We start from the raw sequence: 27,509 nt of genomic DNA, 5'->3' as shown, positions 1-27,509 counted from the left end.
ATCAATTTGCTTTAACAGTTCCAAAGCTTCTTCTTCATGCCCCAAAAAGTCAACCCCGAATATTTTCCCCAGTTTGATCAAATTTTGATGCACCCAAATAGTCGCATCCATCTCTTTCTCAAGAAATAAATCCTGATGTTGAAGGGGTTCAACATCTTCCACTTCCCAGTCATTAAAATCAGTGCATGCATTGCATGTTGTCGAAGTTTGTTGTTGCATGAGATCGTTGTTAGCGAGAGAATCCCCCAGATTGATTAAAGACAAAGCATTATCTTCTTTTTCTCCCTATATGTCTGCACCTTCTCGCTCTACTGAATTCTCACACGACATTGACACCTCTATGTGTGTCAAATTTTCCTTGGCTGCACTTGTTTCGAGCAAGCAACATGGGATAATTTGACTATATTCTTGTTCTGCCAAAACTGTAGCTTCCATCCCTTCTAACAAAGGGTCAAACCTTATATCTTTGATGGGCCTACCACTTAAGTCATTAAAAATGACTTGGGCAGCTACATCTGATCCAAGAGTTTTTTTAATAAATGTGTCTGCTTTGGGCCCAGTAGGAAGGCCCAATATTGAAATTAAATCTGCAGACTCCCCCATCTTCATCTCACGTGCCTTCTACTTTAATTTAAAGTCAACAATAATTGACACATCACTCAAGCACCCCACGTGATTAACACCCATCTCCTATGCAACTATAATATTGCCCTGACCTATCTCTGTCATATATGTGGATATTGTACAGCCGTCCTTTGGGAGCTTCTGGCCTTCCCCTTCTCTGGAACCTTCATTTGCACCTGCTCTTTTCAGGGAGACCGATGATCCCAGTTCATATTGCGTTTGTCTCTCAACCCAAATTGGGATGAGAAATTTGATCCCATCCCTCTCAATCGCTACCTCAATAGGGCAATTTTGACCATCTCCGGCTACTTCTATTCTAGCCCACTTGAGATGATTTTTGAGATTTGTTTCTTCCTCTGTAGCAATCCATTCTCTGTGATCTCCGATTTCTTTGAATATCTTCTGCGACCAAAGATAAAGAAGGACCCTCAGTGCTCTAACCCATCTAGTTTTGACGGAGAAAGAATTGGAGATACAACCAGCTATGGGGTTCACCATTCAAGATAAAACTTGAATTTGTTCCATCTCTATTCACTTTGGAGAATCTGCTCTGCCATGCATCTATTAGGAAACTCGAACAGAAATATGTTTTCAGTCATCTCGTACATATTCACCCCAAACACCGCTTTTCAAGTAATAGAGGCACATCTCCTAATGTCTGATAGAGTGGGTCTCTCAGTTACTTCTTCCCCAAAATACCCAAGTACACATCTTTCTAGCAGACCAGTGTCCTTTAACCCAGGTGGCTCCAAAATGAAAATGGCACCTTTATTGGTGCTGACAGTTGATTCACGGAGGATATTCGATTGCCATCTGCTCTCACGTATAGCTTTGGTATAGGGATAGTTCAGCTTTGAAGAGCCTTTAATGAACCTTTCATTCTTAAAAGCTATGTCCTTCCATCCCGCATGCAATGTTGTTTCTGGGATTATAATAACCGATCTCCCATTAATGACAGAATACTCATATATCTTCCATGGTCATTGTACTTCCTAGTACAAAAATAGTCTGTTAGTTGGTCTTTGGTTTTCCATCTCCTAACCAGATTTTTCTGATCCTTAGGGGCTTCTTTGAGAACGAAGCAAATCCACTCCATAGCTTTTTTGCTTATTGTTGAACGTCTCATCATGTTACGGCTTCTCTCTACCCAGTCATACCATGTGTTCTTTTTCGAGGTCCACCTGATGATGTCAAAGGATTTGAAACCTGCGTTGAAATAAATTTTGTTATCCCCCATGGAAGTGATGTTAGAGCTACCAGCTTAAAGGACAGAAAATGAAGGTGATTTTTCAGTGATCACAACGGGTGAAAACTAGGGTAACGAAAAGTTTACACCGGTAAAGGTTACGCCGGAAAAGGTAGTTCAGGCATTCTAGGAAGTAGGAGAGAGAAAGGTCTCGAGAAGAGTGCATGGGAGCATCCAGATTTTTAGATTGACCTACTTCTTTTTATTGAAATTATGTTTTTACGACTGAAAGTCACTTTAGGGGTAGAATCGTTAAAATCACTTCATGGGAAAGAATCAATAGATTGGAAATGAGGGTATTACAAAGGAAGATTTAAGATTACAAGTTTTAAAATAAAAATAAAAATTAATTTCGTATTGAGTCAAAATTTAAGTGGGGTGTAATCTTTATGTGAGTGGGTAGGGGTAGAAATGTTTTGTCTTATTATCTAAACACTATATTTTTTCTCGATTACCTGAACATTATCGCCTGTCATATTGTGTACTCCCTTAATTCCAATTTATGTGAATATGTTTGACTGGGTACAAAGTTTAAAAAAAAAAATTTTAGAATTTGTGGTCCTAAACAAGTCAAAAGGAGGTCCAGAGTATTTATGTGGTTATACAAATTTCTCATTAAGGGTAAAATTATAAGTTTAGGCTAAATTATTACTAAATTTAGAAAGGAGTCATTCTTTTTGGAACGGACCAAAAAAAATAAGTTCACATAAACTGGAACAGAGGGAGTAGTAATAAAATCTTTCTATCAATACATTTTAAATTGTAATATTCATGGGCTCCTTCTCATTAATCATTGACCTCAGCACTAGCTCACAAGGGTAGTGGCGAAGCCAGAATTTATTTTAAGGGTGTTCAAACTTAAAATAAGTAAAAAATAAATTTCGAGAAAGGGTGTTCAATACATGTTATATACCTTTAAAACCTAATGTTTTACTTATATACGCAATGTAATTTTCTAACTTGACCACCCTTATCAGAGTGTAGTTTCGCCCATGCACACGGATCAATTGGTTTTGTGGCTCTTTACAAATTTATATTTAGTTTTATGACCCTACCTCTTTTTTACATATGAGAGATTTACTTTTACACGTAAGAGATCTGTCTTTTATACATAAAAATTCTAAAAATATCATTTTCTTAATTTTAAAACTATAAAGGGGCATGATGTATAAATAGTATAGCTCCACACATATATGGTCTTTTTTCTGCTTATAAAAGCTAGTAATGAAGGAAAAAAGATATACACAACACAACACACTGAAATATATATAATGCAGCAATCAATCTCTCTCGACCATTTCAAACATCTTGATCACTCTACTAAAGGAAAACTATTCAATTTCTATACAGGTTAATACTTGCTCTTCTTGGTGAGTCAATGACTACTCAGGAATTTCATTTCATCTATGTATAACAAAGTTAAATTTTTGAATTTTGTTGTATCCTAGAGACATTCACAATACTCTTCTTTTGCACACCAGATGATTCATATGGTTGAATTTAGCCTCAAGAAAAAAGACATAATAATGCACCCTTTATTTAAGCACTTTATTGAAGTAACATCTTTGTGTTCTCCTAATTCATACCATAGACTGTTAAAATAGAAGCCCTTCTAATTGTAATCAAGCTAGAAGAAGATAGAGGCCGGTAAAAAGAAAAGGATTTCTCATGACCAAAACAAACCTCAAAAAATAATTACTTGAAATTGTGAACACGTAATTTTTGCCCCACATAGAAAATTACTCCTAAAAATGCTCAAAATAATTTTTATTTTTTTTCTAGATTTTTAGGAATTTTATTTGTGTATTTGATTGCATTTTTATTGCATTAGTAGATCATTTTCATCATTAGAAATACTATTTTTAAAAATCAAATCAAATCAAAAACATTTTTATCATTCATCTTTGCATTTTTAGATTTTTTATTTTATAATTACATAAATACATGGTTTAAATGCATAAAAATCACCAAAAAAATACATTAGTTGATTTGCCTTTGTTTTGCATTCTTAGATTGAATTAGCTGGGTCAATATTGTAAATTAGCTTTAAATTGTGTGTTGTTAGGATAAGTGGCTAGTTGTTAAATTCAAAACAAAAGAAGGAAAGGCTATTAGCCATGATTTGGCATTGGGCCAACTTTGAATAGCCCAATTACTCATTTAAATCTGCCCAACCCGTCTTTTGAGCCGACTCAGTCCGTTTGACCTCTTTAAAAATAACCAAACGACCCCCTTTTGTCACCTTTCAATCCCCACCCTCCATCACCTTTGATCCAACGGCCATGAACTGGCCATCCCTTCACTTAAAGATGTCCAAACCAGCCCTACCCTACCCCCAAACTAATCTCTCAGACCCCTCATCTCCCTCTCTTTGTTCCACCGCGAGGCAGCACCACTCCAAATCACCCCAAAATATCACCCTACAATCCCCAGAACCTCATTAATCCAAATCCATGCTTAGTTTCACCGAAATCCCTTCTAATCTTTTCATTTAGTAGATCTAAGAAAGTACCAAAACCTAAATCTATCCATTTTTTATTTTCTTCTCACTTTCGGCTTGTTTGAACTTGAAACCTACATTATTCGATTGCTCTTTATGAGATCAACCGATTAACGTTAGTTTTAGTTCACTTTACGGCCACTAGAATCCGGTCAAGTCCTGTTGAACAACCAGTTTTTTCTCCAATGGTTTTTCTCTGATCATTTCAATTCCAGCAGATATACATCTTTCCGTCTTCCCTTTAATTACTTCCAGTTACATGTTTCATTGGTTTGGTTTGAAATTGTTTAGTTGTTTAAGTTTACTCATATGTAAAATTTATTTGAATCAGTAATAAAGTCACACATCTCTAGGCTAGGGAATCTGATTATTGGATTTTTGATTAGTCGCTTAATTGCTTTGGCATGATTAATTAATTACTTTCTTTGATTAATTAGGTTTCTGTTACTTTCGAGTTTGTTTGTTTGTTTGTTTGCTCGTAAAAGATTGGGCTATTGATTCAATTCATTCGGGTAAGAGTTTTGGGCCTGTTGGCCCAAGGCCCAGGCAGAATTAGTAGTGAAATACAATTCACAAAGCTTAAGAGGGTCAATAGGGAATTATTTTTAAGAGAATCTTTCTGTTATTTGGTTGAGGAAGGTTCCAGAAATTGGGGGAAGGACTAATTAGAAATAGAAAATAAAGGGGTCAGGGGTGAGGAAGTAAATAATATATAAAAAAAAGGGTTAAAAAGAATTGAAATAACAGAAAAGATGTTGAAAGTTGGTTATAAAATAGTACTTTCATTTTGCATACAGAGGACACACATTCACAGAAACATTTTTTACTCTCTCTTATCTGTTATTTTTCATGTATCCTCTCATCTGCATACATTCAGAATCTACACACATTCTCACTGATTTTTCAGTCCTCTTCTTCACACACACTCATACATTCTCATCTTCTTAGACACACGCACAGAATAGCTAAGAAAGCTTGAAATTAAAAAAAAATTGAGATCTAAAAGAAAAAGCTATTTTTGATTTCTGCTGCAATACTTCACAATTTCGAGCTGGTTGTTGGCTGGGAATTGAAGCTGCTCTTTGCTAAGTCTACTTTGCTGAGATTCCTATAGTTTCTTCCAACCTTTATTTGGTTTTGATTTCCTGTTTACCTGCTGTTAAGGTACGAATCCTGGTTTCAAATAGTATGACTGTTATTTTTCAATAATATTGTTAGCTTTTGTTGTAATCAATCATTGATGTGTGTAAAATGCTTCAATGTTAAATGCAAACTTGATTTGGTTTCAATTACCTTGATATATGAAGTACAACATAGAATCATGTATAAATATTATTTTGTGAAAATTATTGCTGAAACTTCTGTGTTTTTCAAATGGATTAATGCGTTCATGTACTGACATGTGAGTATTGCTCAATTAAAGTAGGGTTTGGAGTTAGCTTTCAGTTTATTTTGGAGTTATAGAATATCAGCATCAATTCATGAACCAAACCAATAGATCTGGATGGTAACAGGCCTAAAGGTGATTATTAGTATAATAGTGTAATCTGATTAAGGTATTTTTCCGATTTATTTTTCTTCTGTGAAACTGATCCATGGCCTGATGATTTATTTGGAAATTAAATCTGTAATAATGGGGATTCATAGATGTATCGGATTTGCAAAGCAAGCTGGTTGTAGTCGATAGAGAGGTTGTATGTGTAATAAGGTTCAATTGAATTGATTGACTGATAGAATGGCCATTTGTATAATATAAGGTTTCCAATTAGGTATCACTCTAGTTTGGAATTTGAATTTTCTGTAAAAATAATTAATTTATATGATGTTCATTTAAGGTTGAATCTATAATAACATTTGTTCCTGGTGACTTTTCCTTTAAGGTTTGCAAAGCATGTTAGCTGGCTAATTGCGATCATGTTTAAAACTCTATAAGAATTATTGGGCTGCACCCTTGGGAGATTTTCGAGCCCAATTTATTTGTAAAATGAAAAGAGTCAACGACTCTATGAACGAAAGGCCAAGCCCTAATGGGCCTTATCCCAAGCGCATCCAGTTTCGTTCATTAAAGTTAGGTCATTGTTTTTAGCATTGCGAATATGATTTTCAAGTGAACTCTAAAGCAGCAAAGGTCCCAAGATTAGAATTAATTAATACTTGTACACCAATGATTTCCATAATTTATTAGACCTCACAATGAATCTCAAATTAGTTTAGGGCAAATAATTGATGAACATCGTAGCTTGTTTTAGGTGCAACTAATAATAAATCATTGTGACTATGGATACGGTTTTCGCGGCATAGTAATGATACATAAATCCCAAATTCGAGTGTACGCTCACGTGACACGACTCTATAACTTCAAATCAATTAAACAAATAAGCATGTCGTAAATTGCGGGTGTGTTTCACGCGGCATGATTTTTGATGTGCACAAAATGACAAGTGTACAATATTGTAGCTTATTAAAATTAATTCCATAAATATTAAAAATAGTTTAAATATATAATAAAAGTGGTAAAAAGGAAAAAATGCAAAGTAGGTCTAAAACATGTAACAAATTGGATAATTAAGTCAAGTATTAATTATTAAGCGACCGTGCTAAAATCACAGAACTCGGGAGTGCCTCACACCATCTCTTGGATTAACAGAATTTCTTACCCAATCTTCTGTGTTCGCGGACCATTAATAGAGTTAAACGTCCGTGAATTGGGATTCCAAATTTGGTGACTCAAAACATCGTTAATGAAATAATTCCGAGTGGCGACTCTAAAAAATAAAAAATAAAAAAATCCTATTTCAAATAATGTCACTTTAGTTGAAAAAATTCCTTATCTTTGGAAAAAAGAGGTGTGACAGCTCTGGCGACTATACTGGTGATCGAACCCAGAATCTTTGGTTCAGGGTTCAGAATTCGAGCTTAGAATAACTATTATATTTGGCTACTTGTGATTGTCTGATATTACTTGTTTGAGCCTAAATAACGAAAAACATGAAATGTAGTAAAATTGTCGAAAATAAAGTCAGGTGACGCTTTTTTTTTTCAAACAGCCAGAAATGTCCTGTCGGGACGCCAGAAGGCTATTTTTGCAAGAATAGTCACCTATGGTCCTTTTTTCAAATTTTAGGCTACTTAGCAAGCACATCCCTAAAATTTTCCCCTTCGAAGTGCTGAAAGGCCGTATTTGCAAAAGTAGCCGTGTTATTTTGACTTGGTTTTTGAAAAAATTACTATTGTTTGGTCATTTTTTAAAAATAATTCCACTTGTTTTAACCTGGTCACCCTATTAAAATGTGCAAAATGAGCACTATTCAAAATATACCTGTAAGGGTTGTAGGCCAGATCCCATTGACACTCCACATATGGTCGGAACATTTAGGAAAACAAGGACGAGATCGAGTCAATCAGTATCTGGGGGCGCTCACAGGTCTGTTAAAGATTCAGCCTAGAAGTGATTTGATAGAGGCACTAGTGCCATTTTGGGACCCAACCCACAATGTTTTCCACTTCTCGGTTTTTGACTCACACCCACTCTGGAAGAAATGGCAGGCTATGCCGGGAGTACAGAAGGATCGAGGCACAAGTATTTGATGTCTCCAAGGACCATCACTCCCCACAAGTTTCTAGATCTACAGAAAATAAATAGGCAGATTAAGACAGAAAGTTTGGCAGGTGGAGCATACACTCTTCCATTTTCTATACTAGCGATACATGCATCAGGGGGCATTCGAGAATCCAGAAAGTGGACTCTACGGTAAAAGTAACCAGTCAAAGTGGGAGGTACATAGATGTTTTGCATTCATGGTGGCATTTTTAGGCATTGTGTTGTTTCCAAGGGAGGATGGGCATATTGACCTGCGTCTAGACAGAATTGCCCATGTGTTGACTACTCAGGCCAAAAGCACCCACGCACCTATGATTGTAACTGATATATTCCGAGCCTTGACCTTTTGTAAGGCCGGAACCAAGTTTTTTTAGGGGTGTAATTTGCTAATACAGATGTGGATGATCGAACACCTTTGTCACCGTCCCCGATACATGAATTATGGTTCTACCGAAAAAACTGCATCGAGGAATTTGGTACATGGGTGACTGGATTCGTAATGCCGGAGGGAGTCAGGAATTGGATTACCCGCCTTCGTTCTTTGACCGCGGATCAAATAGAATGGATATTGGGTTGGCTTCCTGTGGATGAGATTGTTCATATGCCGGCCACTGGTCCCTACTTCCTTTTGATGGGTCTTCGCAGTATCCAGCCATATGCCCCATACCGGATTTTGAGACAGCTGGGAAGGTGCCAGATAGTTCCCAAAGATGAGGACCTTATTACTTACGTGGTTGAAATTTGCTCTGATGCTCAATTTTCCGAAGATGTGGTACGTCAAATTTGGAGCGAGTGCTGGTATTTGGGGTCAAACACCAGAGTACATGATTTGTCTAAGGGCGAGGTTGAACCTGGGTATGCCATTTGGTATGGAAAGAGAGTCACAATGAATAACGAATCTGAAAGGCCGGCTAAAAGGCCCCATGTCCAGGAATTTGTTGATACATCGCAAGAGCAGTGGGCTTGGGTAGCCAAAGAGAAAGATTATTGGGCCACCATAAGCAAATTAGAGAATCAGGCGAGGGCCATTAAATTTGAAAGTGGTTTGCAAGCTGCCGAAGATGAGGGAGAGAAGAAACGGTTAGCTCAAGAAAATGAAGCCCTCCGAGCTCAACTCCGGGAAATGAGAATAGCCGTTGAGATGCCTGTAAGAAGTGAAAGGGACCAAAAAATCATAGGCAACTTGAGGCAAAAAGTGCACGACTATGCGACCGATCTAACAAAGGCCGAAAAAGATTTAGCAAAAGCTCGGGCAAGGATGGTCCAATTGGGGAAAGATGTGGAAGAACAGACAAGGTTAGCCCGCCAGGCAAAGCAAAGTTACAACAAAGAGGTCGCGATTTTAAGGAAAGAGTTGGCCACTCTCGAAAATGAAATGGGTCAACAGGTAAAAGACTTCAAGACGGAGAGAGAGCATTGCTATGCATTGATTAACAAATTAGAAGAGAATGTGTTGAATTTACAAAATCGAAACAACATGGCCATGCAAGTAGTGGAAGTCCGAGAACAACAGATTGGACGATTGCTCCAGGAGAAGGGTGCTATTAAGCTTAGAATCAAAAAATAGCTTACTACACCGATATGAAATGCAATGAGTGTGAGAATATGACTAAAGCTATGTTCTTTGCTTCAGTGCTATCATTCGCTCGCTAGGTCATGGCCGACCTAGAGTTCCTTCAGGATGAGCTTACAAGCGGGCCCGCATCGAGACCGACTGATGTCACCCGGGCCCTTGAAATAAAGTTTGAGAGTCATCTGTGTTCTTTAATTGTTCAGTCATCGAGTCTGTAGTTTACTTTTTTTTCTTGCGTCGAGTCTGTTTGTCCTTCGTCTATTTTGAGTCTGTTGTTATTTTTCTTCAAGTCTGTATGTTTTCCTTTTAAAGTCAGTTGTCGATGTTTTTGAGTCTTTGTAATGAAAAACCTAAAAAAAAAATTTATTAATGAAATATTGAAAACCCCCAAAAAATTTCTTTGCTTTCATTTTACATTTATTCCCTGAACTACGTAATGGTCTGATTCATGCGGCATCATGATACGTAGGCAATCCCCATCGAATGTGATCATAGACATAAACAAAACTGAGCGAAAAATCAACAAAAAGAGAGAGAAATTAAGAAAAACCAAACAAAAAGAAAAGAAGACAAAGAGTGACAAAACAAAAAGACAAAGACAAAGAGCGATGAAATACAAAAGAGAAAAAACCAGAAGCGACAAAACAAAAGATAAAAAGAGAGCGAGAAGTGGAAGAAAAGAGTACAGACATTTAAAAGCCGGGATGAAACACGCGACTGTTGCAAACACATGGTAGAAGCGTTTAACTGTTTAGGTGCATTGCATCCCAACGTGCGATTTCCTATCTGTTAAATGTTTCAAAACTAACAACGTTGTTGTTACGCCCCCAAAAGGCTAGCGCAACTGGCACCCAGTGCCTTTAACTTCCACCGGGCGAACCACCTGTTTTAGCTACCAACTCTCATATCGATAAATCAAAATAAAACTTTGCCAAAAATAATAAGTATCGATGACAAAGCATCCTTCTAGTTTCAAAACATAAGTTGAGCCAATGGCCAAAATACATAAGTAGCGGAAATAAAAATAACAACATAACATAAAAGATAAAATGATAGTTCCCATGAACACCCATAGACCTCCCACAACTGTGCCTGGAACCTCTAAGAAAGTACACGAGACATAAATCCCCGGCTCATCCAAAAGAAGTACTAAAATAGCAATGAACCCACGGAAGTAGTATTGGGTCTCACCAAAAGCAACTGAAAGATGGAGAAGATGCCTAGCACACACCGTCAGCCCCAAAGTGAGTAGGATCTGAAACAATGAGGTAAGATGTCCCACGAAGGAGGCTGAGTAAAATTTCTATAGAAATTGTACCCCGTAAGTATCATTGAATCCTTCTATTAAGATTGAAGCGATACTTTCGGGATACATAAAAAAATACACATGATATGTGATAAGTCAAACACTTTGTAAAAACAGTGATGATAAACAATGAACATTTAAGCATTTCAACAATTTAAACAATTTTTATTAAACTGTAACTCTTTCTATGATTATGAACCTTCAATAAACTTTAAACGTTTTTGTGGGGAGTTCCATAGTTTCCATAAGCAACAATATTCGATAACTGTAGTGACCATCGCCTGCTCACGAGGCCGTCTCACCCAATATCGTGGGATTTTGACGATAGTGCTAGCACGGTAAACTATCTCTATGGACATCAAGTGATACACACATGGCAAGTGTGATCCATATTCAATATATATATATAATTCTTCTGAAACTATAGCTTTAAAGCATTTTGACCCATAGGTCCTGTACACTTTTTAATATCTCCAGTGAGCAATATTTCCTTTGAGATAATTTAATAACTTGAAAGTCTATTCACAAATAAACTTTAACATTTAACAATATTATCAACTCAAATCAAGTTGGTAAAATACAATAGAAAGTGTTATCGAAGAATGAAAGCATGAAAATATTCAGCGACACAACTTATGCGTAAACAATACTATATAATAACACTATACACTATATAATGTTAAACCATGGTTGGTAGATTTCGCTCGCTCTAACAGAGCGAAACCAACATTTAAAGAATTTTAGTAACTCTTTGGAATTTATGGAATATTTTCAAATATTCCTTAAGGGAAGGTACATCTTAACTTACCTTACTCTAACCTTCCACACCATGCAATAATCTTCAACGCGCTCAACTCGATTCAATCTACATGATAATAATCATTTTTTAAAAATCAAATTGAATCAACGGAATCCAACTCAACTCATATAGATTTCAGAACATAGCTACAAGACCATCCTCAATTCAAACCCACCTTTCTTCCATCTAATGAGCTTAATAATTCAATACCTAATAATAATTGAATTATTAAAAATCATGAAGAACAATATTCAACTTATTTCACAACCCCAAAATACTAGTTATGTCCTTCTGCACCTATTTCTTCAATTTTAAGAATGCCAACTTCGAAAATTCACTTAATCCTCAATTTAAATGATGTTTTCAACTCCTAAATACCTTCATTAACCTCTATGTTCATCATAGTTGAAAGAGAAGACAAGAAATTACCTCTTGAAGAAATTCTAGAAATCCTCTTCTTAAATTTCTTGGGAGGAAACCTTGAAATAAAATTAGAACAACATTCTTGCTACTGTTGTTACTTCTTCTTATTTGCAATAAAAAAAAACTTGTGGGATTCAAGCTTACCAGCCCCCTTTAGTGTCACTAGCATTTTCAAACACAGAAGAAGGCTCTGTTTCGTTCCCCTCTGTTCAGCCAAGAATGACCAAGAATTCATTTGATTCATATCTTATATTGTCTTAAAATGACCCTTATGTCCCTATCTAATTTATCAGTACATTGGACTAGTTTCTCATCTTCACGTGTAAAGCTACTTTATAAGATACCTTTGGAATATAATTCTTCTCTTATAGAAACATTTTATATATTTGTATTTGTAGAAACTAGATGCTGCAATATTCTCTCACATGATAGGGTAAGCAATATTTTATTGACCTGCCTTTCTTTGACACACGTAAGCTCCAATATAATTATCCATTAAAGTTGCTGCCCATGATAGTTTTAATCGGGCCTTATTCATCCAGTTATGTAATGTATAATTCATTTCCAACTTTGTTCTCAAGATAAAAAGGATCTTAATCCCTTCAAAACTCTCTACTCCTCATAACATCCCACTTTAGAGTTTCATTTCTTAATTCATGTATCTTATATACATATATAGTATAACTATTAAAATAATAATCACCACCACCTTCATGTGGGTTTATTCACGCAAGGAGAGTACCTCAACTCGTCATTGGATACATAGTTAGCCCAAATAAACATTTAAAAGTTACGGGGCTTTATAGTTGTGCATGTAATAAAATCAGGTTCTATTCAAGTGGTTGGTTTTTGTTGGTAATTTGGCTTTCTATCCCTATTTTACAAGATCTAAAGGAAAGGTTCTGATGGCCTCTGAAAGCAATCTACACATTATCAACCCTGACGATAGCCTGACACCGGCTATTTCACAACCAGAATTAGCAACTATTGAAGAGAATAAGATGTTATGTCTCCGCATGTTGGAAATGTGGGACGCCTGGTTTAATGGTAGGGAACCGCCAAGTGTAATTCCTGGATTCCCTGAGTTGATCCCAAGGTTGGGTGGGTCTACCCACGTCTCAGCATCCAACCCGTTTATCCCATGCGGGTACCCTCCAATATCATCTAACTTTTCCGACATGCCTTCTGTGGTTTGCCCCCAGGCACCGATTTTCGGGGCACCTCCAGCATTGTTCTCCGCAACACTTGTCTTCACTGTGACACAAACAACCGTGCCCAGGCCGTATTTTGAACCTCCGGCATTCACATTCTAGGGCCCCCAATTTCAGCAGGATATGACTTACATCACTCCGGACTCGTACACCCAACATCCACAGTATGAGCTTCTGGCTGAACCAGAAAGAACAAAACAAAATCCTGAGCAGGAAGAAATGGCTCGGAAAATGAAAAGCTTTGAGCAGAGTTTGAAGAACATGCAAGGCCTAAGTGGCCAAAAGAGTGTCTCCTACTCCGATTTGTGCATGTTTCCGTATGTCCATTTGCCGCCTAATTTCAAGACGCCAAAATTCGAAAAGTACGATGGGCACAAAGACCTGATTGCTCATTTGAAAAGGTACTACAACCAGTTAAGGGGTGTGATGATTGCCTATAATTACGTATTTTAGTCGCTTATTACACTCTAATTTACTGCACTTTAATTGAGTTTGAGCTTTAATCGCTAGTGTTTTGCATTAATTATGTGTTTTATGCCTTGTAGGAGTGATTCCGAGCTATGTAGATGTTATGGAATGAATTCAAGTGATTTGAAGCTTTGAAGTCTGAGTAAAAGCCCAAGGAATTAAGCCGGGATCGTGTTCGTGGATCAAATTTGATAGTTAAGAACGAACGAAGAATCGAGTAGGCATATTGCGCACTGTCTAGTAAAATGCACATAACTTTTCGCCTAGAACTCCATTTGATCTCCACAATATATGGTTGGAAATAATTCAAAAGGCTAAAGCTTTCATGTTTTACGTTTTTCCAAATTTCAAACAGAACGGGGTGAAAAATATGGTCGAATCCGCGGCCGCGGATCTGGCCGCGGATGTGAGGAAGAACACTGGGTAAAATCCGCGGTTGAATCCGCGGACGCGGACGTCCTGACCTGGAAAAATATCTTTTTTCGCGTAAGAGAGCGTATAATTGTTTGGGCCCGACCCTACTTGGTATATATACATGAAAAAAATGGTATTTTGAGGACAGACTTTGACATACTTTTGATATACTTTTGACATAATTTAGACTTAAGGAGGCTAAGGAGACTGGGGATTCGACCTAAGGAGGCAAGAATACGCGAGAAGCAAGGAGGAAGATTCAACCACGAGTTTTTCCCTTCTTCTTCCTACTTTTCATTATTGGTTATGACTTTTAGTATTGTAGTTTTTACATGCTATTATGAGTAACTAATTTGTTATCTAGGGTTTTGATGGAACCTCTTGGAGGATGAATTCTTGTTATGTTTTAATATAATTTAACCTTTAAATTTGTCTATTTGTTCAACTACGTGCTTATTTCAGTTGATTGAATGGCCATCGATTGAATGTGCCTATTTATTATGTGTTGCTTGAGAAAGGATACATATTTAGGTGGTTGTTGAACAACGTCACTCCTAACGTATGTGAGAAATCAATACAGCAGATTTAAAGGTAGGTTTAGAAATAACAAAGCCTTGACGTGGTCATAATGAGCGGTTAGATAAAGCCAACTAGCGTAGTTCGAGAGAATATGCCTAGTAAATTGTTATAGTTGCTCGAGAGAGAATTACGGCACCTAAAGTGCTCATGGATCAGTAGAGAATACATAGGCGAAATTGCAGGGAACATAGCGGGAAGAATTCCGACAATTGGGGAAATCATAACTCTAGACCTCCTTAATTTAGTCTCCAACCCTTTGTCTCCTTAATTCGTTAGAAATTTCTAGCGAATTAACTAGCAAATACTAGAAAACGGTAAAATTATCAACTAACGAGACAAAGGGTTGGAGACTAAATTAAGGAGGTCTAGAGTTATGATTTTCCCAATTGTCGGAATCCTTCCCGCTATGTTCCCTGCAATTTAGCCTATGTATTCTTTACTGATCATGAGCACTTAAGGTGCCGTAATTCTCTTTCGAACAACTACAACAATTTACTAGGCATATTCTCTCGAACTACGCTAGTTGGCTTTATCTAACCGCTCATTATGACCACGTCAAGACTTTGTTATTTCTAAGAAGAAGGGAAAAACTCGTGGTTGAATCTTCCTCCTTGCTTCTCGCGTATTCTTGCCTCCTTAGGTCGAATCCCCAGTCTCCTTAGGTCTAAATTATGTCAAAAGTATATCAAAAGTATATCAAAGGCTGTCCTCAAAATACCGTTTTTCATGTATATATACCAAGTAGGGTCGGGCCCAAACAATTATACCCTCTCCTACGCAAAAAAGGATACTTTTCCAGGTCAGGACGTCCGCGGCCGTGGATTTTACCCAGTGTTCTGCCTCACATCCGCGGCCAGATCCGCGGCCGCAGATTCGACCGCATTTTTCACCCTGTTCTGTTTGGAATTTGGAAAAGCGTAAAACATAAAAATTGTATCCCTTTGAATTAGATTTTCAACCATATATTGTGGAGACCAAATGGAGTTCTGAGAGAAAAGTTATGTGTACTTTACTAGACAGTGCGCAATATGCCTACTCGATTCTTCGTTCGTTCTTAACTATCAAATTTGATCCCCGAACACGATCCCGACTTAATTCCTTGGGCTTTTACTTAGACTTCAAAGCTTCAAATCACTTGAATTTATTCCATAACATCTACATAGCTCGGAATCGCTCCTACAAGGCATAAAATACATAATTAGTGCAAAACACTAGCGATTAAAGCTCGAACTCAATTAAAGTGCAGTAAATTAGAGTGTAATAAGCGACTAAAATACGTAATTATAACCTATTATTAGGGTGCCAATGGAAAAGAGGAACTTCTGATGGCCTACTTCAGAGAGAGTCTAATGGGAATTGCTTAGGAATAGTACATGGACCAGGAAATCGCTCACTGGCACGTATGGGACGACCTTACCAGAGATTTCATCTGCCAATTTCAATACAATGTGGATATTGCTCCGGATAGAAACTCCCTATCTAATCTGAAAAAGAAATCCATGAGAAGTTTCCATGAGTATGATGTTAAGTGGCGCGAGCAGGCTGCCCGTGTAAAGCCTTCGATGGATGAGACAGAGATGATCACAATTTTCTTGCAGGCCCAAGAGGCTGATTATTTCCAGAACACGATATACGTCATGGGAAAGCCATTTGCTGAAGCCATAAATATTGGAGAAATGGTTGAAAATGGGTTGAAAATAGGATGGATATTGAGTCAAGCAGTCCTTAAAGCTACATTGCAAGCCATCCAGAATGGCTCGGGGGGTCTAGCCAATCGGGAAAAGAGAGAAGAGGGAGCCATGATGGCTTCAAGCTCGAGGGAGTCTCGCATATCTTTTAACCAGTCTTATATGCCACCTCGAACCCCACAACATTACTACTCATACCATGATATTGCTTATACCATGGCTCCTCAGCCATATGTAGTGATGAATGCACAACCCTACACACGGCCCCAATAAAACTACAATCAAAACCAAGCTCCACCTCCCAGAAATAACCGTCCTTACTAAGCTCTATACAATCCTCGCCCCCCACAAAATACACCCCAATATAATCCACGTTCCCGAGAGCCTCCTAGAAGAAATTATTTCACCCTCATCGATGAATCATATTCGAGTTTTCTCCAGAAATTAATCCAATTGAGTTTACTGCAACCTGTGGCTCCAAATCGGCTAAATCTCAAGTCTCCAACATACAGGGCTGATGCCAGATGTGCATACCACTCAAGGGTGGTAGGTTATGATACAGAAGATTGTTGGACCCTCAAGAGGCGGTTGAAGACTTGATTGAAGCGAAAAGAATTGTGCTAAGGGACTAGAAGGCTTCCAATGTGACCAATAATCCATTGTCTGCTTACAATAACAGGCCAGTTATTGGTATGATCTGTGATGACAAAGAATTTGACCCAGAGCTGAAGGCCATTGTTGCCATCGTTAGTCCAGAGGCAAAACCTAAAGTAGCAGCAAAACCGGCCAAAACCGAAAAGAAAGTAGCTCCGGTCCCTCAGGCTATTGAAACGAAAGCTGATCTGGCACCTGCTAAGAATTTGGTTCTTTATGTTCCAAAAGCCCCGAAGAACAGTTTGTCCTCAGCACTTGCGGGGGCCGATAATTTCACCAAGACTGACTGAGCCCGTGGTTATCAGTCCTGCACCATAGAGTCCTATGAAAGATCCTACTGCGGTCCCTTGGAATTATAGAAAAACAATTGTCACTTACAAAGGGAAAGAAGTTGTGGGAGAGGTTAATGAGATGACTCGATCGGGGAAGTACTATACCCCAGATGAGCTAAGGAAAGCCAAACAAAACAGGGACAACTAGATGCCACCCAAGAAACCTGTGAGCAATGAAGAAGCGGATGAGTTCTTTAAGAAAATAAAGACTTCATAGTACTCGATAGTCGACCAACTCCGGAAGACTCCCTCTCATATCTCACTTCTATCTATGTTGTTGAGTTTAGACGAACACCAAAAAGTGCTCCTTAAAACTTTGAGTGAAGCGTATGTCCCAGTTGAAACTACTATTACACAGTTGGAAAGAATGGCTGAGAGATTTTTTGAGGTCAATAAGATCTCATTCAGCCGTGATGATTTGCCTGTAGAGGGAGCTGCCCACAACAAAGCCCTCCACCTGACTGTTAAATGTGAGGGCTACTATGTGAAAAGGGTGATGCTGGATGGTGGGTTTGGAGTAGATATTTGTCCCCTCTCAACGCTCTAGATGATGTAAATCGGTACAGAAAGAATTCGGGCCAACAATGTCTGTGTACGAGCTTTCGATGGGGTTAAGAGGATTAGAGAAATTGATCTAGTCTTAACTATTGGCCCTGTGGACTTTGAGGTGACTTTCCAAGTCTCGGACATGGAAACCTCGTACAATTTCCTTCTTGGCAGACCATGGATTCACGCCGCCGGAACTCTTCCATCTACTCTCCATCAGATAGTCAAGTTTGAGTATGACAGTCAAGAAATAGTTTTCCATGGAGAAGATGAGCAATTTATTTACCAGTACCCCTCAGTCCCGTGTCTTGAAGTCAGGGAAGGCAATGAGCACATCGTATATAAAGCTTTTGAAATCGTGGTCGCAGACCAGGTTGAAGAGGGAGCCCCACTACCTCAACCGTGTTTGTCTAATGGTTCAATTATGGTTGCCACCCAGATGATCAGAAATGGGTACAAGCCCGAAAAGGGGCTCGGGGCATCTTTGCAGGGAATTACTGAGCCCATTTCCCTAGTCGTGAATGAGAAGTTTTTTGGTTTGGGTTTCTGAGCTACAACGACTGACAGAACATGGTCTGACAAATGCAAATAAAACATGTGGCTCATGTCACAACCCATCCCACTTCTCGACCGATCATTTGTCAAACAAAAGTATGTGGAGGAAGAAAAAGAGTCCTTCATGGCTGAAGAAATTGATGATATTTGTGGAGCTCTGAAACAAATGATATATGAATCCACCATGGTCCAGCTAGGGGAAGGCACGGACCGTGCTGAGGTGCAGTATATGGGACCTAATTTCAAGCTCTAGAACTGGGAGGCTACCTGGTTCCTCGTCATGCTGGAGTCCTGGTAGTTCAGTTTTGCTATCTTTTTTGAATTACGGGTTATTTCAGGGTGTAACTCAAATATTTTTACTTTACTATCTTTAAATTCTAATGCAACCCTTCTATCTTTCAATTCAATTCAATGAAATCAATATTTCATTGTTCATAGATGTCTCTGTTTCTTTTTCTAATTTTGCTATTTTTCTTATCTTTTTCTTTTCAGTTCTAATGATGTGGACTTTAATAACATGACATATTTGTGGACTTTATGCTCAGATCCTAAAATGCTGTCTAATTTTGAAATAATGAATCAAGAGCCAGAATATGATGAAGATGAGGCTTTTAGGGAAATAAATCGAGATTCGGAACAATTTGAGAATAATCCTAAGCCCAACTTAAATGAAACTGAGCCAGTTAATTTGGGCAATTCATAAGAGGTCCGAGAAACTAAGATAAGCATTCACACTGATGAGAGAACTGGAGATTCCTTAATCCAACTTTTGTTTGAATTCAAAGACGTGTTTGCCTGGCCTTATCATGATATGCCAGGGATGAGTGTTGATTTGATGATACATAAATTGTCTACCTATCCTGGTTATCCGGCCGTCCAACAGAAGTAGAGAAAGTTCAAAACTGACATCAGTGATAAGATTAGGAAAGAAGTTACCAAACAATTAAAAGCTAGTGTGATCCGAGTGGTCCAATACACCACATGGCTGGCTAATGTGGTATCCGTGCCAAAGAAAGACGGAAAAACCTAAGTTTGTGTTGATTATCGGGATTTGAACAAGGTAAGTCCCAAGGACAACATTCCATTGCCAAACAACCATATTCTTGTTGACAATTGTGCTAAACACGAGATACAGGCTTTCATAGATTGCTATGTTAGGTATCACCAGGTTCTGATGGATGAAGAAGATGCAGAAAAGACTACTTTTACCACACCTTAGGGCATTTACTGTTACAGGGTCATGCCGTTTGGTTTGAAAAATGCAGGAGCAACCTATATGAGAGATATGACTGCCATATTCCATGACATGATGCATCAAGAGATTGAGGTATATGTGGATGATGTGATCATTAAATCTAGAACGCAAGATTACCATGTGAGAGGTCTGAGGAAGTTCTTCGAGAGGTTGCACAAGTATGATTTGAAGTTAAATCTAGCTAAATATGCATTCAGAGTTCTATCTGGGAAGCTCTTGGGGTTTATAGTCAGTTGGAGGGGCATCGAATTAGATCCGACAAAGATAAAGTCTATTCGGGATTTACCATCTCCGAAGAGCAAGAAAGAGGTTATGAGTCTGCTAGGGAGATTGAATTACATCAACAGATTCATCGCTCTGCTTACCACCCTTTGTGAGCCTATATTCAAGTTGTTGAAGGAAGATGCTACAATCAAATGGACGGACGAGTGTCAAGAAGCTTTTGAAAAAATCAAATAATATATGTCAAATCTGCCGGTGTTAGTTCCACCCGAACCAGGAAGACCTATGTTCTTGTATCTGACTGTACTGGAAAATTCTTTTGGCTGCGTCCTGGGGCAGCACGATATAACTGGGAAGAGAGAACAAGCCATATATTATCTGAGCAAGAAGTTCACCAGTTATTAAGTTAAGTACACTTTGTTGGAAAGAACCTGTTGCGCCCTAATTTGGGTCGCCCAGAAGTTGAGACACTACTTGTTGTCTTACACAACATATCTCATAACCAGGATGGATCCTTTGAAGTATATATTCCAGAAGCCAATGGCCCCTGGAAGGTTAGCAAAGTGGCAGATCCTGCTCACCGAGTTCGACATTGTCTATGTCACTCGCACGGCAATGAAAGCTCAAGCCTTGGAGGATCATCTAGCTGAGAACCCGGTCGATGATGAATGCCAACCCTTAAGCAGTTATTTTCCAGACGAGAAAGTAAACTCGGTCGAAGTGATTCCAGAGAACATTAATGCCTGGAAAATATTCTTTAATGGGGATGTGAATGCAAAAGGCATAGGGATTGGGGCAATTCTGATTTCGCTCATGGGTCAGCACTATCCGTCTACGGCCCGGCTTCAGCTCTTTTGTACAAACAACACTACCGAGTATGAAGCGTGCATCATGGGCATGAACATGGCGGTTGATCTGGATGTACACGAGAATTAATCATGGGAGATTGTGATTTTATCATTCAGCAAGCTCAAGGTGAGTGGCAAACTCGGGACATCAAGCTTATCCCCTACAGGCAAAATGTGGAAGACCTCAGTAAACGGTTTAAATCCGTCGAGTTCAAGTATATTCCCTAATTCTACAATGAGCTAGTAGATGCACTAGCTACTTTGGCCTCAATGCTACCATATCCGGGTAATGTTCGTATTGACCCACTGGAAATTTAGGTTCGATAAAGGCATGGTTATCGTAACACAATTGAAATGGAGCTAGATGGTGAGCCATGGTATCATGACATCAAAAGGTTCTTGAAAACAAAAGAATATCCCGAGCAGGCCAGTGAGGATCAAAAGAGAACTATCAAAAAGCTTGCAAGCAGTTTTTTTTGAGTGGGGAGATCATGTACAAAAGAACTCCAGATGTGAATGTATTGAGGTGTGTAGATTCTCGAGAAGCTGAAAGGATCATGAACGAAGTGCATTCGGGAGTATGTGGGCCTCACATGAAGGGGTATGTTCTTCCAAAGAAAATCCTCCGGGCAGGTTATTACTGGATGACCATGGAAAAAGATTATTTTAGTTTTGTCCGAAAATGCCATCAGTGTCAGATACACAGTGACCAGATTCACTCACCACCTTCAAAATTGCATCCTATGTCAGCGCCTAGGCCGTTCATTGCTTGGGGCATGTATGTTATTGGGCCAATCGAGCCAAAGGATTCAAATGGGCACAGATTCATCTTGGTTGTCATTGATTATTTCACAAAGTAGGTCGAAGCAGTCACTTTCAAAGCCGTCACTAAGAAAGCAATGGTGGACTTCATGCATTCCAACATTATTTGTCGTTTTGATATTCCTAAAACTATCATTACGGACAATTCTACAAATCTGAACAACCACTTGATGAGGGAGGTATGCGAACAATTTAAAATTACTCACTGTAATCTACCCCTTATCTGCCCAAAGCCAATGGCATCGTTGAAGCTGCAAACAAGAAGATTAAAAAGATCCTCAGGAAAATGGTTCACGGTTCCAGGCAGTGGCCTGAAAAGTTACCTTTTGAACTATTGGGATATTGAACAACCGTGCGCAAATCAGTTGGGGCCACCCCTACCTATTGGTTTATGGCACTGAAGTCGCAATACCTGCAGAAGTCGAGATTCTCTCTCTTCAGATCATTGTTGAAGCCGAGATCGAGGATGATGATTGAGTCAAAACTCGGTTGGAACAATTGACTATGATTGATGAAAAGCGATTGGACACAGTTTGCCACGGGCAATTGAACCAACAAAGAATGGCCCGTGCCTACAACAAAAAAATACGGCCCATAAAATTTGAAGTGGGTCAACTCGTTCTGAGGCATATTCTTCCGCATCACGAGGAAGCTAAAAGAAAATTCTCTCCAAATTGGAAAGGTTCATACATTGTAACCACAGTTTTACCGAAGGGAGCATTGTACTTGGGAGACATTGAAGGCAATATCCTCGAGACAGCTGTTAATGTAGACGCGGTCAAAATGTATTATGTTTGACCCTTTTATGCAGTTTTAACATTCTCTGATTAGGATGATGAAGGCTTTTTTTCTCGTTACCCAAACACTATCAACCCTTTTGAAAACCATTTGAGTCGGTTCCTTTTCTTTGATTACCCTCTTTGGAACCTAGAAGTTATTATTGAAAAAAAGTGAAAAGTAAAATAAAAAGAAAGAAAGAAAAGAAAAACAAAACAAAAATCAAAACAAATTCATGTAATTGAACTACGTTCGACCTGATTCCGAAAGGATACGTAGGCGGCCTCACTTTGGGGTTCGGTCACACCAAAACAAAAATCCACATTCTCCCAAAAGTTGAAACTGGGGAAGCAGTTATAACGTTTTGGCGATGATTTCGCCCGAAGGTTCCAAAGGTGTAATTCAATCCGAATTCTTTTTACCCAAACCCCTTTCAAGTCCTTTCGATCAATCAGCGAGAATGTTCGGAAATCGGAGGTCACAAATATTTGGATCTGATGCAACCAAAACGAGAGAAATAAAATGAGAGAGTCATGTTGGTGAAAACTCTCACGGGCACCGTAAGGCGATGGTGAGTAGAGAAAGTGAAAATGAAAGAGTCTTGTTAATGAAAAACTGAAAAGGGTACCTCTAAGGCGATGGTAATAAGAGAAATGGGAGAGGTCAGCTAGTGAAAACCCGTAAAGGGCATTACTAATTGAAAAGAGGATCCTCACAGGTATGGCATCAACACAGTCCTAGGTAGGTTTCTCAATTTCAAGACAAGAGTTGCGATTAGTTTCTGAAAAGTCGGACGGTTTACACAGATCAGGCATCCAGTCTAAAAGTCATGTCATGTTCATTGAAGTCCGTATATATTTCCAGTTAAGTCCTTCTTTTCCTTTCCCCGAAAGGGACACCCCTTGTTTAAACTCATTCGCTATTCCATGGTTTGTTTTCCTTGAATCCCTTTTGGTCTAACCTTGTTCCAAAACTAAGCCAAAGAAGAGATGACAAGACTGATTTATAGGGCTCTCGTTCGACACAAGCTGATATTCAAAAGGCACCCAGCCTCGTCAAGGGTATCAAGTCGACCCCGACAGGCTATGGTGGCCGATGTTTTGAAATCAAAAACTGTAGGAAGAAGGAATTCAATTTAAAGTGCCTGCAAGGGAAAAATAAAGTTGAAAAGGTTAAGTCCTATGCGACTAACTGTCTTGCAAGTTTGAAAAGCCAAAGGTTCCCTAATGCTCTGAAATTGGAACTTTGAAGAAAGAAGTCAAAAGTTAAATGCCCATAAAGGCAAAATAACGTTGGAAAGGTTAAGTCTAGCTATGCGACTAGCCGTCATGGAAAAAGTTTGAAAAGCCAAAGGTTCTCCGGGGCCAGAAATGCAATCAGTATTTGGGAAACAACCAGTTGCAGTTGAAATCATCATCAAAAGAAGATGGGCCGAGATCAAGTGACTGAAACACTCAAGGCCACAAAATCAATCACCATTTTAAACTGACAATTGTTCTTTGTTGAAAAATAGGAAACACACAATGCCGGAAAAACAACCTTGCAAGAAGCAGGTGCAACCAAAAAGGAAACCACGCGGAGACTAAAAATAGCTCTGCAAAACTTTAAAAAGGGAAGTCTTCCTAAAATTCTTTCCTGCATTTTACTCATTCTCTAAATAAAATAAAATAAACAAAAAGAAGGAAAAAGGAAAGAAAATTCAAAATCATGATAGTATAGGGTACACCAATCCCTAGCTGCATTTTCTAACATAGGGTACACTACTCCTTAATTGATGATTTTAGACATAGGGTACACCAGTTCCTAGTCTCTTTACCAGTATATGGCACACCAATACCTAGCTATATTTTCTAACATAGGGTACACTACTCTCTAGTTGATTGATCTTAAATGCAGGGTACACCACTCCCTGATATCTTTATTGAGTGGAGCTGAAATGTAAGGTACACCACTCCCTGATCTCTTTCCTAGACATAGGGTATACCATTCCCTAGTCTCCTTACCAGTATAGGGTACACCAATCCCTAGCTGTGTTTTCCAATGTAGGGTACACCACTCCCTAGTTGATTGATCTTAAATGCAGGGTACACTACTCCCTGATATCTTTATTGATAGAGTTTAAATGCAGGGTACACCATTCCCTGATATCATTCCTATACATAAGGTACACCACTCCATAGTCTCCTTACCAGTATAGGGCACACCAATCCTTAGTTGTGTTTTCCAACGTAGGGTACACCACTCCCTAGTTGATGATATTTTAGACATAGGGTACACCACTCCCTAGTCTCCTTACCAGTATAGGGTACACCAATCCCTAGCTATTTGTTTCTAACGTAGGGTACACCATTCCCTAGTTGATAATATTTCAGGCATAGGGTACACCAATCCCTGATCTCCTTACCAGTATAGGGTACACCAATCCCTAACTGTGTTCTCCAACATAGGGTACACCACTCCCTAGTTGATTTGATTTTAAATACAGGATACACCACTCCTTGATATCATTCCTAGACATAGGGGACACCACTTCCTAGTCTCCTTACTAGTATAGGGTACACCAATCCCTAACTGTATTTTCCGACATAGGGTACACCACTCCCTGGTTGAGTTGAGCTTAAACGCAGGGTACACCACTCCCTAATATCATTACCATTTGATCTTAAGTGTAGGGTACACCACTCCCTGATATCATTACTGTTTGATTGATATGAAATGCAGGGTACACCACTCCCTGATATCATTACCAATATAGGATACACCATTCCCTAGTCTCTTTACTGATATAGGGTATACTAATCCCTAGCTGTGTTTTCCAACATAGGGTACACCACTCCCTATTTGATTGATCTTAAATGTAGGGTACACCACTCCCTGACATCTTTGCCAATAAAGGGTATACCATTCTCCGACCGTATTTTCCCAATGTAAGGTACACCAATCCTTAGTTGAGGCACCATTTAGACAATCAGGGTACACCATTCCCAAAGAAACATGTTTTCCCAGGGTACACTAGTCCTGGCCTTTTATTGCTTTCAATAATGAAGTAGTTTAGAATTTTTGTTATAATAACTCACAAAATTTTTCTAGTAAAAATTGGGATAGAAAAATTGCGTTCGTTTGTTTATTTTGGTGTTTGAGCAGGTTTTACCTTGAGGCACAGGGTTCAAGATAACTAAATAAAGAAGTCTCAATCCACAATAAAGAAAAGAAAAGAAAAGTAGTAAATTCAAAATGCGGAAGCGGATGAAAGGATATGGATTGCTCAAGACATGACTGAAGTCATGAGTTTTACATTTCCCGCTTTGATCAGAAAAAGTCATAGAAGAATGAATTAGCACCCGCAGCTGGCAAGCATCAAGGTTCAGATCAGAGTCTACACAAAGAACCAGTCAAGACTCAAGATCAAGTTTCAGAAGACTTACAGATAGGAATCTTGTAACTCATAGCTGATAGACTTGTTTAGTTTCTTTTGATTTTTATTTTAGTGAAATAAGGAGTTCAGCAAGCAACAACAGTAGTGAAATCACAGCTTCTCGGTAGTCCCAGCTACCAAAACTTTCAGAATTACACTGACCTTATTCCTTTATAGCTAAGGATATGTAGTCAACCTCGGAAGCAAGGTTCGGTTAAACTTTTTCAAAATGCTTCCCGTGGAGTGCCAAACGGGAAACAATTGCCCATGATTGCTCACTTTATCTTTGTCCAAAAACTCTTCATGTTCTCGAGCAAAGATGGGCAGCTGTGAGCACGTAATATTTTCCCCACATTGGAAATTACTCCTAAAAATACTCAAAATAATTTTTAATTATTTTCTAGAGTTTTAGAAATTTTATTTGTGTATTTGATTGCATTCGTAAATCATTTGCATCATTAGAAATATTTTTTTTTAAAATCAAAATCAAATCAAAAACATTTTTATCATTCATCTTTGCAGTTTTAGAATTTTTATTTTATAATTACATAAATACATGGTTTAAATGCATAAACATCACATAAAAAATATACATTAGTTGCTTTGTCTTTGTTTTGCATTCTTAGATTTAATTAATTAGACAATTAGTTAAGTGGTTAATCATTGGTTGAAATATTTAGTTGGGTCAATATTACAAATTAACTTTAAATTGGGTGTTGTTAGGATAAATGGCTAGTTGTTGAATTCAAAACAAAAGAAGAAAAGACTATTAGCCATGTTTTGGCATTGGGCCAACTTTGAATAGCCCAATTACTCATTTAAATCCGACAAACCCGTCTTTTCAGCCGATCCAGTCCGTTTGGCCTCTTTAAAAATAACCAAACGACCCTGTTTTGTCACTTTTCAATCCCCACCCTCTATCACCTTTGATCCAAAGGCCATGAACTGGCCATTCCTTCACTTAAAGAAATCCCTTCTAATCTTTCGTTTAGTATATATAAGAAAGTACCAAAACCTAAATCTGTCCCTTTTTGATTTTCTCCTCAATTTTGGCTTGTTTGAACTTGAAACCTACATATTCGATTGCTCTTGATGAGAGAAACCGACTAACGTTAGTTTTAGTTCACTTTACGGCCACTGGAATCCGATCAAGTCCTGTTGAACAACCGAAATTAACATTAGTTTAAGTCACGCATCTCTTGGCTAGGGAATCTGATTATTGGATTTTTGATTAGTCGCTTAATTGCTTTGGCATGATTAATTAATTACCTTCTTTGATTAATTAGGTTTCTGTTACTTTCGAGTTTGGTTGTTTGCTCTTAAAAGTTTAGGCTACTGATTCGATTCGTTTGGGTAGGAGTTTTGGGCCTGTTGGCCCAAGGCCTATGCAGAATTAGTAGTGAAATACAATTCACAAAGCTTAAAGAAGTCATTAGGGAATTATTTTTAAGGGAATCTTTTTGTTATTTGGTTGAGGAAGGTTCGAGAAATTGGGAAAAGTACTAATTAGCAATAGAAAATAAAGGGATCGGGGGTGAGGGAGTAAATAACAAAAAAAGAAAAGGATTAAAAAGAATTGAAATAACATAAAAGATGCTGAAAGTTGGTTATAAAATGTACTCTCATTCTGCATACAGAGGATACACATTCA

The 27,509-nt window shown here is 38.4% G+C and overlaps 1 protein-coding gene and 1 long non-coding RNA gene across 3 annotated transcripts; one reads left to right on the top strand and one right to left on the bottom strand.

Annotated features, from left to right (window-relative positions):
* The first annotated feature begins 4,155 nt into the window (after window positions 1-4,155).
* On the top strand, window positions 4,156-9,939 carry LOC107821094 (uncharacterized). 2 transcript variants are annotated; one of them, XM_016647496.2, is made up of 2 exons: window positions 4,156-5,534; window positions 5,797-9,939. In XM_016647496.2, the coding sequence occupies exon 2, from the start codon at window positions 8,471-8,473 to the stop codon at window positions 9,536-9,538; it is 1,068 nt and encodes a 355-aa protein (XP_016502982.1). In that variant the 5' UTR covers window positions 4,156-5,534; window positions 5,797-8,470; the 3' UTR covers window positions 9,539-9,939. The 2 variants fall into 2 exon arrangements, with proteins under 2 accessions (XP_016502982.1, XP_075098094.1); XM_075241993.1 differs by having other exon boundaries at window positions 4,164-5,534; window positions 7,747-9,939.
* A 548-nt stretch (window positions 9,940-10,487) lies between these two features.
* On the bottom strand, window positions 10,488-12,279 carry LOC107821095 (uncharacterized). Its single transcript, XR_001656059.2, has 3 exons — window positions 12,079-12,279; window positions 11,659-11,715; window positions 10,488-10,799 (listed from the first exon to the last, which is right to left on the bottom strand). It is a non-coding gene; the product is annotated as an uncharacterized LOC107821095 (long non-coding RNA).
* Window positions 12,280-27,509: the final 15,230 nt, after the last annotated feature.

The sequence above is a fragment of the Nicotiana tabacum genome, chromosome 21 (genome assembly GCF_000715075.1).
Source record: "Nicotiana tabacum cultivar K326 chromosome 21, ASM71507v2, whole genome shotgun sequence".
Taxonomy (NCBI): Eukaryota; Viridiplantae; Streptophyta; class Magnoliopsida; order Solanales; family Solanaceae; genus Nicotiana; species Nicotiana tabacum.
Note: the sequence above shows the minus strand (reverse complement) of the source record. Positions and strands in the feature narration are given on the sequence as shown.